General features: G+C 40.9%; 1 protein-coding gene across 1 annotated transcript; it reads right to left on the minus strand.

Annotated features, from left to right (window-relative positions):
* Window positions 1–685: 685 nt before the first annotated feature.
* On the minus strand, window positions 686–13,921 carry kiss1ra (KISS1 receptor a). The gene is made up of 5 exons (XM_076021682.1): window positions 13,479–13,921; window positions 11,335–11,459; window positions 3,681–3,816; window positions 3,317–3,555; window positions 686–1,546 (listed from the first exon to the last, which is right to left on the minus strand). The coding sequence occupies exons 1-5, from the start codon at window positions 13,729–13,731 to the stop codon at window positions 1,166–1,168; spliced, it is 1,134 nt and encodes a 377-aa protein (XP_075877797.1). The 5' UTR covers window positions 13,732–13,921; the 3' UTR covers window positions 686–1,165.
* Between the last annotated feature and the right edge of the window lie 2,957 nt (window positions 13,922–16,878).

A 16,878-nucleotide genomic window follows, 5' to 3' on the forward strand; every position in this document is an offset into this window, starting at 1 on the left:
ATGAAAGACAGCTCTGCGGTAACCTACATGGCTATTTACATATTTCCTATTTACAGTAATATTTTGGCAAGGCAACGAGTCGGCAGTGTGACGCCGGACACTGTCAACCTACAGTGGCATAAAGGCTCATGAAAGAAGGATTGGATTGGCTTATTCCCAAGTTTATGTTTAAATACATTCAACTTATTTGTTTAAAGTCATTCACATGTAGTGAATATCCAATGCGCATTATGACCATGAAGAAAAAAAGACAACATTTAGTGGCCATTTACAGGTGTTGCATTACATAAAGGTAAAGTTAGTGTCACGGTTCAGTGGTGGCTAGCTTAGCTCAACGTAATGACAAAACAATGCTAGCCTGGCCTCGCGAACACATGTTCAACTAATATAAATGACAAATAACATATTTTGTGTAGTGGGCACACTTTGATAGGAAATGAGATGTCTACTATACAGTGTGTCTCTGACATATTTGCAGAGATTGGCTGCAGTTACTCTCTTGTTCTTTGAGTATATCACAGTAAAATAACCTGAAACACACTCTCTGTTTTTTTTGTTTTTTTTTTTTTTTTACATTTTCAGACATTTTTCTATTGTGCCAGGATACCACAGTGTCATTTTCATAAAAGGGGATAAAAACAGTCTCTAGTCTCTACATGTTTCATACAACAAGTGTATTAAAAAAAAACAAAAAAAAAAACAACAACAACAGGAAAAAAAAGTCCAGCATTAGTTTTTTTTAAAAGTATCTCATTCATATTTTTCAAAAATCCAAATGCATACAGACAGGTCGTGGTCAAGCTGCAGACCTCGTCAGCCACAGTTGTGGAAGGATAAGGACACCTGCTGGTTAATCGCTTCTGTCACCAGATGCAATCTGATTTTCCCTCTGTTGTGGGCAGCTCAACGGATAATGGGCCGTTCAGGCACTGCCCAGGCTTGGCTAAAGAATACATAGAATACAACAAGCGTGATCACTGTCCATCTGTTTAAATATCCACCAGTCTCCAGCGATGCTCGCAAATGTCAGTTTGTTAAGCAGTTGTATTTGTTATGAACGTGTCTGCCAAACAGTCGGCTTTGTTGGTTATCAGTCTTCTTAAGCCCTGTGTCCGGGGATCGCCATGCATGCCAAAAATAAGCTGTTTGATGTTTTGCGAATCACTCAGTTAACTGCTTCGTTGTTGTTGCCCTCCTCCGCAGCAACAAACTTGATCTCAGCATTAGCGGTCCTTGAGGCCATGCTGCTGTCCCTTACTTTGTGTTTGAAGAGAAACGGGAAGGTTTTCCTGAAGGACTTTTGGAAGGTGGCACCCATGAATCCATAAACAATAGGGTTGACAGAGGAGTTGGCGTAGGACATGCAGTTGGCCCACGTTTTGATCTTGTATGTGGTGTAGTTGGCCTGGTAGTTTGGATAGAAAGACTGAAAGAGCACGAAGATCTGGATGGGACCCCAGCAGATGGCGAAAAGCAGGACAATCACCACCACCATCTTAGAGACTTTGCTCCTGATTCTGATGGTTCTCTCGGACAGGAGATTGACCTGAAGTGGAGAACAATTGTTTGAACGTGTTTCAAAATGGAAAGCCAAGCCCTTTCTAAGTGTTTTCCCACTGATGCCTTTGTGCCTAGCATTTGTACACAGGCTGCACTCGCACTCAAATCATTGCTCACCACTGGTACCACCCAGAGCTGAGGTGTTTGTCATTTGCGGCAGTCAGGACCTTGTGCTTTTCCAAATGTGATTGCTTCTACTTCCTCCGCTGCTTTTTCACCCTTGGCTGAGGAGTGTGACTGTCATCACAGTAGCCATCACAAGAACTGATGGAGTACAAATCAACCCTCACTCTCGACACCAAAACTTTGACCAGGCTTAATTTGGCTGGAATCACGTCAATCAATTAAGCACGTCTTTAGATTACAGACTAAAGATTGGACAGGGTGTGCAAAGCCAATTGCTCACTCAAACAGATTGTATGCCCTATCCATTTGTGTATGGCAAGTGATCCACTACAATTGCACACACAAAGAAAAACAGGTGCAAAACTGGCAGAGGCCGCACTTTTGAAATGAAGGTTGTGCCCCTCTCCCGCTTTTCTCCAGAAAAAATATGGGAGACTGCAAATGAAACAGGATTGCAGCCGCTCAATTGTAGCCCAGGACTGTTTAATCTCACAGGAGGTAAGGGCTTTTGCCTTCGATGTGAGAGTTCTATTGAAACATTCGGACCATCTTCATCGGCAGCTGGTCAGCGCTGTATCTTTACTGACGATATAAATCAATGGCATGGGGGATTTAAACCCTCACTAAGGAACATTGTGACAAAGGATGTGTTCCCTGCAGTGTGCTAGTGCCCCAATCAGTTTCAGTTTTCACTAGCAAATCAAATTGCTTGTGCTACATTTTTCTGCGTGGGTAAACCTGGTCAATTAGGCCCCTTATGTTCATAGAAATGAAGAGGTCACGTAATGTGTTAATGGTAGGCCTGGAGCCTGGTCAGCGGTGGAGTTCCATTGTTTCATGTTGTGTCATCAACCTGACTACACAAGGCTGTCACTCTTAAAATGTCAAGGTTTTCTAGCAATAATATGTGTCTCTGGCTTGTTACTGTGGCAGGAAATGAGTAACAAAAAAGCTCCACTTTTCATGAATGGTGTGCAAAGCAAACAGTTCCAAAAACAATCAACACTGTGTGATGTTGCAGAGTTGTGTAAAACCTTCCATGTTCAAGAAACTGATTATTAAGATTATCCAAATCTTTGTGGAGGCTGTTCCCACTGAAATTTAAAACAATGAACTAAGTATTTTTTTGATTGGATTCAAAATAGGATTTTTAAACTTCCTTTATAAGCAGGTTTTAGATAATGACTTGCCTAGGAGTCCAGCCTTGCAGGTTTGGGATTAGATTTTAATAACAAGAATGATTCAGAGAGATTTTATTAAATCGCTTATTATATTTCATTCAGGACACATATCACACAAAATGAGCAGGGGGAAACTATACACTTACACTTTCTCTCTAACACAACTGCCACTAATAATCAGCACCTCACCAGTGGCATTAACAAGATGTTAATTAGATCTTTTCTGTGGTGGCCAACCTGACCAAAAGTGCCCTGTACATACAGGCGGAACTCATAGTATTTAATAAAGTCCAGTTTCCTTTAGTGCAGGAGAACTGACAGGCACAAGAGCAGCATCCAGACTTTGACTGGAAATTTCATAAGTTGCTGTCTACTGATTTAATTTGATTTGGTTTGATTTGGTTTGCTAACGTAATTATGGTGGAGCAGAACGCATACCGTGCCTGTACCTGATAGTTGTTGTCGACAGGCTCCACGGTGGGCTGTCCAACCCTCTTCACCATCAGAGTGTAGCAGAAGGAAATAGTGAGCACTGGCAGCAAGTATGCGGCAATGAACTGGTAGAGGATGAAAGCCCTCTCATGCGCCTTGGAGGGAAATCTCTCCATGCAGTACTGTCGCGGGCCATACCAATAGCCCTCCTCTATACGCTGGTATATTAAAATTGGAGTGGACAAGATGAAGGAGCCTGCTCAGGACAAGATTATGTTAGTTCAAAGTGGTGGGGTCATAGCCCCCTTGCAGTTATCCATAAAATGTTTGCTAACCAAGATGTTGGAAGAAACTTGAGAGAAATGACTGAGGAGAACTTACTGATCCAAATGCAGATGCTGATGATCATAGCAACTCTTGGGGTGCGGTGGCGAAGAGATTTCAGGGGGTAGACAGTGACGTAGCAGCGGTCTCCACTCATAGCTGTCAAAGTGATGCAGGTGGCCTGGACTGTCACCTAAGAGAGGCAATATTGAATGATGAATTAAATTAATAAAACTTTGTTTTTGGATGCATATTTAAAAAACTAATTTTTAATGTATCTGTTTTTGTTTTAGTTGCCGGAGCGAAACCTGTTCAGGAAATTTAAAAGCACAGAACACAACACTGGAGTTGAATAAGGTTAAAGCCATAAACTGATGAGTGTCATCCTTCATTTTGCTGTATGGTCGATGCCGAAAGCTGGAACACACCCCTGCACTATTGACAGCATTTTCTTACTGCACTCAATGTGTTAAATTAAAAAAATGTGCATGAATCTGCTGTGGTTTAATTTATGTTTATTTATTCTATGTCTGTTTAATCCTCGGTTACGTTCTTTGCTGATGTTGGCCTAAACACAAAAGTCCGTGTTGTAGACAAAATAGGGATGAGTTGGATTTCAGGTCTCAACGTCAGCACAAGTCACACTACACAATAAAAGAGTTAAACTTCGTTGTTTTTTACTGACACCAGTTTGTATGAGTCACTCATCAAAGAGGATTTGGATTTTGAGTCATTTGAGTCTCTGAGTCAGTCACCCAGCAACAACTTGTTGGTGGGAGCAGGAATGAGTCAATAGTGATGGGCAACCAGTGGTTCTGTGTAGAATTTAACACCTTTGTGTCCTTGACAGCTCCTCTGCCATGTGGAAGGCCTCAGGGTTCAGTCCTCAGTCCTCTTGTATTCGCCTCTTATTTATTTGCCCTTGGTTTTGTTTCTAGGAAGCGGAGCATCGCTTTTCCATTTTACGCTGATGATTGCCAGATCTATCTCCCATTGCAACAAAACAATGCCCACTCAGTCCAGCTACTGATAGACTGTTTTAATGACATTAAAGCTTGGCTGTCACAAAAGTCTTAATGAGAACAAGACTGAGGATGTTGCTCTTCAGAAACAGATCAGCTGCATTGTACAAAAAGAAGTTTTGATCAACTACGACAAATAGCCAAAGTAAAACCGATCTTGTCAAGGCCAGACTTGGAGAAATTAATCCACACCTTTATTAGAACTCGTCTAGATAATTGTAATTTTGTGCTATATAAATAAAGCTAATTGATTTATTTATTTTAAACAATTCGCTTTGGACTCACATCATGTCTACAAAGAGTCATGGAATCGTGACATTTAGAATGGAAGGGAAGATAACACAACCACAAGCTGTGCTGTAGTCCCTGTCTTACTGGGATTTCATGCTTCATCGTACTTTCTTTCTGATCTTGTTTCTTTGCAAGTCTATTCACCACTGTTTCATCAGCCACGAGGATTTCGGTTCCACTGCAGCTGCATCAGGAAGCAAACTTTGCTCCATCATTGCTGGCATAGAAAGTCTAGAATTTACAGCCACATTCATGCTGGGTTAAGGCTAATCAGATACTCTTGCATATTGTTGCATACTAGTCAGAGGTAGAGCAAGATGTTCAGCAATTTGACCACACCTTGCGTATCAACCACCATTTGACCTTACTCTTTTTATGCAGCTTAGTGTGCTTCATTAGCAATTCGCCCCCTAACTTTCCCTTTTCCTAATGAGCTCTCTAGTTACTCAACGGAAGAGCTCACAGGAGAAGCGAGAGCAATGGAGGAAGAAGAAGAGAGGTGGTCTGCGTTTGCGATAAGGTGTTGAATTAACATATGAAAGAAATATAACTCAAACCATTTATTTGTTCTTGTGCAAATTACATTTAGGCACATGAAATGAATAGAAATTCTGCCATAAACATGGGGTTGATCCATAAAAAAGGAAGTTTAAGTCCTACTTGGTATCATTTTCTTCCCCTCTTCTCTTTTTTGTTTGAGTGTGTGATTCTCGTTTTCCACAGAGTTTTAAAGAACAGAGGAGTTGATTCAGAAAACAATGGATTGATGATTTCTTTCCACAGCTGTTCACTGATTGTTTATCACGTTTCTGATGAACAAACACAGTTTGCTTTGAAGTACAGTAGAATGAAGCCAGGGTGATAAGTTCTCTGCTACCTTTCCACCAAAATGGGTCGAATTTCAGGGCTCTCAGCTGCCTCAGTCCCTCGCTTTCTCTTCGTTTTCTCCACCTCTTTGCGTGTGGCGGCGAAGCTAACACATATTACCCTTCGGAGGGTTGGAGCACAGTATCACTGTATCAAAAAGATGTGACGAGCGAGTCGGGACTGGGTCACGAGGAGTTCAGTGTTGCGACCAGAGTGAAATTACAAAGAGTTGATGATAAGGATGCCTGCTGAGAGCCCTGTCATCTTTTATGCATACTGTCTATTCGAAGGCTGAGATCTTACAGAGGGAATGAATGAAGAACATGCGCACATTTCTGGGATTATAACTAGATCGCAAAAATGTCTTATTCTGAAGAAAACAAAATCTTTTCACAATTTCCTTATAGATATTTAGGATTGACTTAAGCTGTAGTCGGGCTTTAAGTCAAATATCTGAGTTGGGTACATGTGTATATTGAATGTACTGCATTGATTATCGCATGGAACTGCCTCTGAGTGATGAGTGATTGCTGAGAACTGCATGATTGTCTCAGTCATCATCACAAAGAAGGAAACAGCTCACTAATGGAAATGAACATAGAAAAAACATTAGACAAACAATAAACATATTCATCTCTTTCTACTTTGTCCTCTTCTGTCATTTTTTGAGGGAATCCCATGGTTCCCAAACCAGCAACATCTTAGGCTGGATCTTTTCTCAATTGATCCGCAATTCAGCTTCACAGCGAGGTCGGCAAACACGTGCAGCTCGCAAGATGAGAAGCCAGGACAGAAATGCCTGCTCCGCAAGTTTATTCATTAGTTATCCTGAAACACAATGATGGCCGCTCACACCAGGGGCCCAGCAGAGAGTAAAAAGAGAATAATAGAACAGAAGGAATATTGATGAACAGCACCAGATGCATTGCCTTTTCTTTTAATCTTCCGCTCTTGATAATACAGCTCATAATATGTGCATGTTAATAACATGTTAATAATGGTGTGAATTAATGGGCAAAGAAGGGCAGGGGCGTCTTTCAAATCACCATCAATTACAGGCGCTTATGTAATTTCTCCAGAAATTGAGTGCAGCTTCAATGAATAAGCTCCCTTTTGTTTGTTTGTTTTTTTAAGTAAAAGACAGAAAAGTACAAAAATCAAACATCCCATCTTCATCTTCATTCAGTGAACTCCGTTAACACAACAGCTCTGCACCTAATGGAGACATCTGTGTCTGTTTTTTCTTCTATCATGCCATGGTTATGATAGAGTCAGAACTTTGCAAAGGCCTTTTTACAAAGAAAAGAATAGTCCTCCTCTCGTTGGTGAGATGATTCTTTTTTCTATTTTCTCCTCTGTTATCAACAGGATTGGTGAATACCGTGGTCATATTGCAATGCAGAAGAAGAAAAACTGCTCTACAGCTGCAATCTGTGTGTGTGTGTGTGTGTGTGGAGGGGGGGGGGGGGGTGGACACTGCAGCAAACAAGACTCCCTTCTGCCCCCATACAAATTTCCAAGTCTGTTGGGAGAGCTGAATTCTTCTTGTTGTGCGGTCACTGCTGTCGAACGTGATTGATGGAGAGTGGATGGCCAGCATCTCAGTCATCTCTGAAATATTTGACTCGGGCTGTCCGCTTTGATAATATGAAAACTGACAGGTTGGCACCGGGCTCACAACAACATTTGTACCAGGTTCTTGAATGTTTGCGTGTGCAAACGGAAGCTGATTGACAAAAGACAGAGGGCTGGGATTCAGCCCTCCACGAGGAAAGTGGGAATACATGGAAATTACAATTATTAACTGGACAGTTGAAAGAGAGACATCTAGTTTTATTTTGGAATAAACTGCGACAGACGGGCTGCCTCACAGGGAGCCAGCTGCTGCGTTACTGCATTGCAGAATGAGGAGGAGTTTTTGGAAACTCATTACTTCAACTTTGCGTCAAGCTGATGATTACCGAGACCGAGGTTTAATTTAAAAGGGGGTGAAAACAGAGACAGAAAGAGATAGAGAGTTCTCTGCTGATGTAATGCTGGTGAACCAGAGACTGATCATGCTAAATGATACAAGCAGGGTGCAGTTAACCCAATGATGTAGACGTGTCTAGTTCACCAGATTTGAACGAAACCTCTGAGCATTAGTAATGCATGGCCGCCTCTTTCCCCCCTCTTGCTCTAATTTTAAAATACATGGGCGCTCTTGCGGACATGAGTGATGAAAACACAACAGCAAACCTGATAAAGACTGCTGGTCTGCTGCTGGTGGATTTATTATTTTTGAGACATAAATCATTCGTAAGCGGTGTTTCATCACTCTTTGGTAATACAATCTTTACGGAGCTGAGAGAGAGAGAAACAGGATGGCAAAGCCTGCTCACTCACCTTGAAACAGTGGTTTCACTCAGTCATTAAAATCTGCACCAATACGTTGAATGCAACTCTAATGATGTGTGTTGTCAAGGCATTTTACCCTCTATCAAAGGTCCTGCTTTTTAAACAGTGTCCATCAGGCAGCGGATCCAACACTGCCGCTGGGGAACCAATTCAGAGGCAGTGTTGGAAAGGGGGATTCATCCATCCTCACAGCGTTAGGCTCCAATCCTGGGCCTTGCATCAGGTTTGGTATCAGTCCAGGTCAGTCAGGTGCTGCATAGCCAGTCAGGTTTTTGTTTGGTTTTTTCGGTTCTGATGTGTCAGGAGGGAAGTGAAGCCAGTAGTCTGCTCAGGCTGCTTTGCTCAGAAGGAGGAGGGCTGCTGCTGTTTGCTCTGTTTTTTCTTTTTCTTTTGCTGAATATAATACATTATGGGGTGGCTTCAAATGGAAATTTCACAATTTTGTAATGAGGAAAATATTAATTATCTACAGACCAAGATGCAACACACACACACACACACACACACACACACACACACACACACACACACACACACACACAGAATCCTGGTTCAATGAAAGGGTGTGAAATGAAATATATAGGGGGGAAAAGAGAATAAAAATCATAACTTAAGTCTTCATTTGAATTAGTCTGTGCGTAAATAAGCAGCCTAATAGTTGTTATTATGGCTGCATTCACCTTCCACAGTTTTCGAATTAAATGAAATCCCTCTCCGGTCAATCTTTAAGCACAGTCAGTGAGTCACATGGCCAACTGTTACTGCATCCGTTTGATCTGGCTCCATGTTTTGCTTCTTCCCATTTAATCAAGTCACTTCAAACACAGAGAGCTACGTATCATAGTTGTGTGTTACGATTTTTAAGTCATCCTTATTTAAAGGACGAAGATCACTAAATCTGTATAAAATCTTAATCTTTTCATTCTTATGATAAAAATGTATTGAATAAGGTAAATGACTCATCGCTCATTTAATCTGAAATGCTTTTAGCCTCTCACCCTGTTTCTCTATTTTACCTGACAAGCCTGCCAGACTTGATGTCCATCTATTTACGCTCAAAGTAGTCATTTCAATGTTGTTAAGCGCTGAAAAGAGACTCTCCAGGACTGACAGTTACCCCGCTCCCATTCTTTCGAAGCTGAATTAATGAGAAGAGTACTCTCACACTGACGTCCAAAGAAATAATAAAGAGGCTGACTGAGGCTCACAGTAATCATTTTCTTTATATTCAATTAACCAAACAGACACTTGGATATCCTGCCATTTACAGTTGTCAGGTTTGTGGCACTCAATTAAAGCAGAGATTCATTGTGTTGCAAAGTCTCAAGATTAGGTGTAATTATGATGCTCCTGAAAAAATACAGCATAAGATCTGTGCTTGACGCCCACTCATTTTCATCAGATGTGCTTACATGAAGTCAATTTAATTGTCTCGATTTTTTTTTTTCCTTAAGGACTGCTCATAGCCAGAGATTGACACTGTTTGCCAGCTTCTCATAAACAAGGCTTGTTTGGCAGATTGTCCAATGAATTAAAACGTTATCACATCAGCGATTCCCAGGTGGTTCAGACTCAATGCTGTGAGATCAAAGAGCAGCATTGCATATTGCATTCTCACCATTGGCACCAGCAAAGAAGTGATAGAGGTTCATGCAGAGTTGTTTTTCATCCGTGCACCAGATGCCTCCCAGCTTTCCTCCACTGGTCTGACTAATGATACGACCCTTCCCACCTGCACCGTATTCCTCATAGTCCTTCATTCTGTCCTCAACAGCCACACAGACACTTCAACAGCTGCTGTGATTCTGCCCCCTCACACACACATATATACACATAGATATCTTTGTATCCATCTATCTATCTATCTGTGTGTGTGTGTGTGTGTGTGTGTGTGTGTGTGTGTGTGTGTGTGTCATTATTTGCATACTTAAACCCTAGAGATTTTCTGCATTTAATTCAATGCCTCATGGTTATATCACATCCAGATTCGGAAAACTTTATTGATCCCACTAACAACATAGTGCAAGTGATGAAAAGAAGCACACTGAACTGGACATATCAGAAAAAAGAGAAAAAAAAATATGTCAGGTACACAGTACATGAAGCTATTCAGATGCATTCAGACCAATTCCAGGGGTTGATTCCATTGACAGGGTTTATTTCCAATTTTAGGTTATTAGGTTATTTTTATACGCTCTGTTCACTTTATTCTTGTTTGCCCTATCTTCTGGCTGTTGTAACACCTAAATTTCCCCGTCGTGGGACGAATAAAGGTTTATCTTATCTTATCTTATCTTCATTTTCCTTCATTTTCTCTCTTTTGCTGCTGCCTGAAAATTAGCTCGGTGTGGTTCAAACCAGATCAATGTTTTTATTTGAGTGATTGTTGCTGCTGCAGCAGCCGATCCCATCCCCCAGTCACTCAACAAAGTGCTGACTCCACAACTTGAGATTCGTACAACAGGTGCTGCATTGTTAATCGTGGGCACTTCCCACCGAAGCACACCTACCACACAACCATGGTCCCAGCGGCAGGTTTGGTTTGACCATAACAGATAAAGACTAGTAGCCACATAGTCCTTTGGTAACAGGCCAGTTTTATACGTAGCGGAAAGTAACACAAAGCCATTATGCCCTGAGTTGGTGGGTCACAACAGGACAAAAATTAAACTGTGCAGTTTAGAAACTGACAGTTTATATCTCACTGTTTTGGTGACTGTGACTCTGACTAAGTTTTGCCACAAGGCTCAACACTCTCACCAGTTACAACAACATCAACCATTTATTGTAACATCTGAAGAAGAAGTTTATGAATTAATATTGTCTCCGCTCAGTGGAAATGTGTTCAGCTCAGAATACAGCAGCATCCTCACTCCAAGATCTATTCAACAACAGAAATTGTTGCTTTTTTACATTGATTTTTTTTCATTATTCTTTGAAATGTCATATTTCAGGGACCTGAACTGAAAAAAAATACACCGTTTGAATTTTGAAGTAGCGCTATAGCCAGATGTGAAGACACGTCATCTTGTTGGTAGAACATGAAAAAAAAAAAATTCTATGTATGAAAAATATGATTCTGATCCAAGAGGAAGAGAAAAGCACTTTGGAAAAAATGATTGACATTTTCTTACCTGCTGCAGAAAGGCAACAAATTTGCACATAAAGTTGCCAAAGATCCATCCTGGGAGAGGGTAGAGGGTGGCAGTGAAGGGGACGCAGCACACCAGGAAGATGATATCAGTGGCAGCCAGATTTGCTGCAAAGAGAGAAAACATCATTTTCATCGCTCCAAAAACATTTGTATGGTATGCAAATGTTTATGACAGATAAGTTATTTGTTTATTTATTTAGAGAGATTTAAAACTGGGATCAAGTCTTTCCTTGTAATCTACTGATTTTTCCCAAGGATCCCTTTTTGTTTTGTTTATTTTAAATATAAAAACATCTCTCAGGTAGTGGAAATTTGTACATATTCAAGCACCAATGTGCAAAAAAAAAAAGAAAAAATTCTGTAATGTTTTGAAAAAACAAAGTACTTCACTTAACCAAACTAGATTCAAACTTTAGATTTGCTTTGAACAAAGACAATAAACAGTTAATATATATATATGTATGTGTATATATGAGTATATATGTATATGTATATATATATATATATATATATATATATATATATATATATATATATATATATATATATGTATATACATATATGTATATATATATATATATATATATATATATATATATATATATATATATATATAATAAGTATATTTAAAGCAAATCTTTAGCTCTCCTAAAATGAAAAGCTGGTTTTCTTCTTACAATATTAATAATTTATTCATGCAGATGTACGGCATTTAAGATGACATTTTCATGACTAACAATAAAGGAAAAGCTAATATAAAAACCCAGTGTCATCCTTGCAATGTAGGTTTGTTTATGTTTTGCTTTTCTTGACCACTGCAATGAAAATTGTAATCCCTAAATTTAAATCATAAGTCACCGACCATAGATTGCACAAACAACTTCCAGACAGGTAAAAGACTTTTTTGTCATTGCAGTGTTGAAATAAAGCATAAACCCCCATCAGCGCCTTCATCTACAAGCATCTAAAATCCTTATTTCCTCCTGCTACATCTGTCTCCCTGACTAATGTGCAACGCAGCGACCTGTCTATCTAACTGGCAAACTGAATTGCATTATACAAGCTAAAAACCATTATGTTGAAAGGCTGAGCAGATGGTCCCGGTACTAACATGATGTTCCTGAATATTAAACAGTTGTTACCTTGGGACATTGCTCTTCCAATCAGATCAAATTTTGTCACAAACATGGAGCGACGCGGAGAGAAAGGCATAAATGGTCTCAGAGTAGATCACAGATGACTTCCATCTTACTTAGACATCAACAGTCGACTTCCCTGACGCGTTTTGCCAATGCCATTCCTATCAGACGTGGTGCGATTGACTGTGGGTACAAAAATCAATCACTGGAACCACATCAGGCTTACGCGATTAGAAGCCGCGTGCTGCTCCTCACTTCGGAGGAGGAGACAAATGGGACGTGTCCTTGCACAGGATCAACAATTAACACATCCTCTCTCCTTCTTGACAAATTTCTCAGTGGTACAACAGACCTGTATCTTAAGTGCTTAAGTGCTTAAGTGCTATGCTTCACATGCGTGATGCATTTGTTTAAATATGTCTAAGGTGGTATTAAAAGTTAAGATATCACAAATAATGCCATCATCCTATCGCATTAAGGAGGACATATTGATGGTTCTACAACTAGTTTTGCATTTTTTAGAAATCTGTTTTGCATTTAGAAGAGAAGCAAGACAAGTGGCAAAAAATATTTGACAGAGGTCTCAGCGTGTGGGGAGTAGAAATTGCTCGCTTGCATGCACAAGTAAGGCATTCCGTACTGAGAATTTCAGATCTTATTTTGCAGGGCAGTCCCATCCCTGAATTTGCATTCACCCCACAGCCAGAGTCTTTTTTGAATGCATTCTCACACACCTTGCGTGCTAATAGGGCAGGTGGACGGTAATTCAGACTGCACTGAGCTTCCCTTTCCTAACCTCTGAAGGTCTTTTGAAGTCAGCGTTGACATGCAGAGCAGAGCTGGCAGACAGATGAAAGAAGCACGTGCATCAAGTATCACATCATTTATGGGGCAATTTTTGGGCTTAATGCACTAGGAATTCTAGCTGGCTGATCTCCGACACGACCCCGTCTCATTCCACCCAGAGGCATGCGCGTATACGTACCAATGAAGAAGTTAGTGGCCGTCCTCATCTGCCTGTGTTTGGAGATGACATAGATGACCAGGGAATTACCCACCAGCCCGACCAGCATGATGAGAGCAAAGAAGAGCGGCACGAGCCAGGCGTCGGTCAGGAAGGGGTGCTGATCTCCCTCATCCTCACCGTGGGCGCCGCGTTCTCCCCGGGAGAAATTTGCCTCGGAGCCGTTTATCCAGAGCTGCTCGGTGGAGTTCCACAGCTCCTCAGACGAGTACATGGTGCCACGGCGAGGCGGGTGATTGCGAACAGGGGGGAGACTAAAAATGCTGAGGGAGGGCAGTAGCGTGTGAGAAGTGCAGAGGAGTGGGTGACTGTTATATTGCGCAGAGAGTTTCCCTGCAAGGCATTAACCTGCTGAGTCCCACGTGTGTTCAGCTGAGGGAAGGAGCAATCATTGCAGCAGAGAAGGACAAAGCAAGAGTCAGTGAACGACAGGATGCACAATAGACAGAACTCAGGAGGAAATCAGATCAAAACTGCATTGGTAATAAACAGCAAATGATGGGTGTGAGCAGGAAAAAGTTCCTTTCAAAGGCACAGCGACGGGAGGGAAAGTAAAACAAGGTGAAGTGGAGATCGACCTGACTTTTTCAGATGTGATTCTTCAATTGTTGCTACAGCAGGGACGTCGGTGGACAGAAGTCCAACACACAAGAACAGAGCTATTCTGACCTTCTTAAGGACTTGCTGTGTTTGTGACATCAGGACATGCATGAGGTGCCCCATCAAACACCAAAGGTAAACAGTCTTACCTGCAGCTTTCTCTTCTTGTTCACCTCTTCTTGTTCCGTCTCCACAGAAAGGTTCAAGAATTTTTCACTCCGTAATTTCATCATCCATCCAGGTCTTTTGCCCTGGGAGACGATGTTTAGTCAGCTGCCACGGCCAAAATAAAAACACACATGTCAATGTACATGCAATTAAAAAACAAGCAAACTCAAACTCCATCCATTGGTAATCTTCCAATTCCGACCGAGTTAAGTGTGGAGCCTTGGCCTTAGAGGAACACAGTGAGCATAAGCAGATGCTGACAGCTTTAAAGTATCAGTACGAGCAAGGACACACAGACGCAGAGAAAAGACTGAAACGCACACACATACATGCACACAAACACCCACACATATACAGACAGAGAGAGAGGAAGAGAGAGAGACAGAGAGATAGAAAGAGAGAGAGTGAGGGAGATAGAAGAGAGAGAGAGAGAGGAAGAGAGAGCGAGTGAGAGAGATAGAAGAGAGAAAGAGAGTGAGAGATAGAAGAGAGAGAGAGAGGAAGAGAGAGAGAGGGGGGAAGAGAGAGAGAGAGAGATAGATAGAGAGAGAGAGGCACAGCGACCCCAAATGTACGTGGACTACAGCATGAGTCTGCGTCTCCTAGCAACATTATCCCCTTAATCCATAAAATAGTCTTGTTTCTTGTATTACCATTGCTTTTGGGCAAAACTTGCTAATGCTGACAACATGTCACTACTCTAAAAGTGTCAGTGTGAATTTGTCTTTGTACAAGAAAACTCTATACACTTGAATACATTTTTTTTTGTTTGTTGAATAACATTTGTGCACATGTGAGAGAAACTTGGATGGATGGATGGATGGATGGATGGATGGATGGATGGATGGATGGATGGATGAAAATGGGATTGATGGGTTTTGAGGCAGGTACAGTCAAGCAAAGGGTTGTTTGACAGCGAAACAGCGGCTCAACGCGGGGGTATCTCACTGTATTCACATTTTCTGTCATGGGTCATTCGTACAACACTATGAATGAGTCGTGCATGGAAAGGAGCAGGAAAGAAACGGTGCTACAACCAAAACCTAAACCTGCCGTTGGCCCTTTCCTCTCCTTCTTAGAGTTAAAGATTCAAGGTGCGTGAAAGACCTTTTCAAAAGTCTATTTGCAGTCGTCAATACTTTCAGAGTCTCAAACTGAATCTTAAATGTGTTCTTCTCATTTTTTTTTTTATCCCAGGTGTGCACCACTTTTATTCTTTTTGTTTGTTCATTTGTAAGATCAATTTCAAGATCGGATGACCCTTATGATCAGTAACCTTCCAACACCGGTGCATTGCGTTCAATGTAGTGAAAGCTGTATGTGTTCACGACAAAATCAGTTAAGATTCATTTCTAGTGGTCGTGAAAACGGAAGGCTATCACAAACAATTGACTTTTATAATTACACAAGAAACAAAATTAACTTGGTATCTATAAATCTGAAAGATTTAAAGCTTCAAAAGAACCACAATCAAAGGTCGACCTCTGTTGTCAAGGCAATGCCGCAGAGAACGTGCAGTCAATAAACACAAGGTTGGGTGACCAGTTAATACTTTGCTAAAATTGACTTCCCAGCATGCCACTGTGGATGTTTGAAGTGGCTGGATTAACGGAACTGCCCAAATGGTTGCACGTTATTCTCGATTAATAAGGAGCAGCACATCAGAGAATGAAAAAAACAAAACAAACAAACAAAAAACACTGAACGTAAACGGACTGAATTGTGTTGTAAAATAATTGCACATGCATGGACACATAAGATGAAACACAGGATACCTGTGAACATCAATACCATGGTGGCATGACTTGAGCTGAGAGTCAGCTGCACTCTGGGGAACCGTTGCTCAGTCAGAAATTATTTTGTTTCAATATTTTGTATCCTTCTACAGAGTTCAGCCCAGAGCCTGCTATTTCTGATGGCATTATGAAAAGGATAGCTAGCTAGCTATAGATAGATAGATAGATAGATAGATAGATAGATGAATAGATTTGGCTGACTTATTAGTTTGTAAAACTCAAGTTGTTCATGTATTTACCACACCAATAGCACAATTTCCTTTAACCTTGTTTTTTTCATTGTTTCTGCTTAGGGATTAGAATAGAACAGAAATATCTACATAGGACCAAAAAAAGAAGTATTTTCAGTCTTTTCAATCCCTGGGTCGAAAAATTCAACATCATCACTTTGGTTCCGGCATTTTTGACCGGGGGGGCGGAAGCACGCTATCGCTGTCGCGCTACGCTAACGCGTCGCCAAAGTTACGTGCCGCCAAAGTTTGGCGATGCCTGCTTTAAAGGAGATCTTTATTGCAATATTGAATTGCAGTAGTTTAATTGAAACAATTTGTGGGGAACTAACTTACACACGTTTGTAAGTTACGATAGCAACAATGGGATACATTTAGAATAGAATAGAATAGATGTAATGTATAAACACATATTCAGACTAATTCCTTAATCATATTTCTAATACATCTACTGAACAAGGCAAGCAAATAAGAAATAGTATTTTGTAATTGTCATAGCTGTAATTCCAATTAGTACCTCTAGAGGCACTGGTCTGCTCATAGAAAAAGTCTAAAGCACCTGATTTC

Source organism: Nelusetta ayraudi, unplaced genomic scaffold (genome assembly GCF_046127955.1).
Source record: "Nelusetta ayraudi isolate G7.1 ecotype Tasmania unplaced genomic scaffold, CSIRO-AGI_Nayr_v1 ptg000011l, whole genome shotgun sequence".
Classification (NCBI taxonomy): Eukaryota; Metazoa; Chordata; class Actinopteri; order Tetraodontiformes; family Monacanthidae; genus Nelusetta; species Nelusetta ayraudi.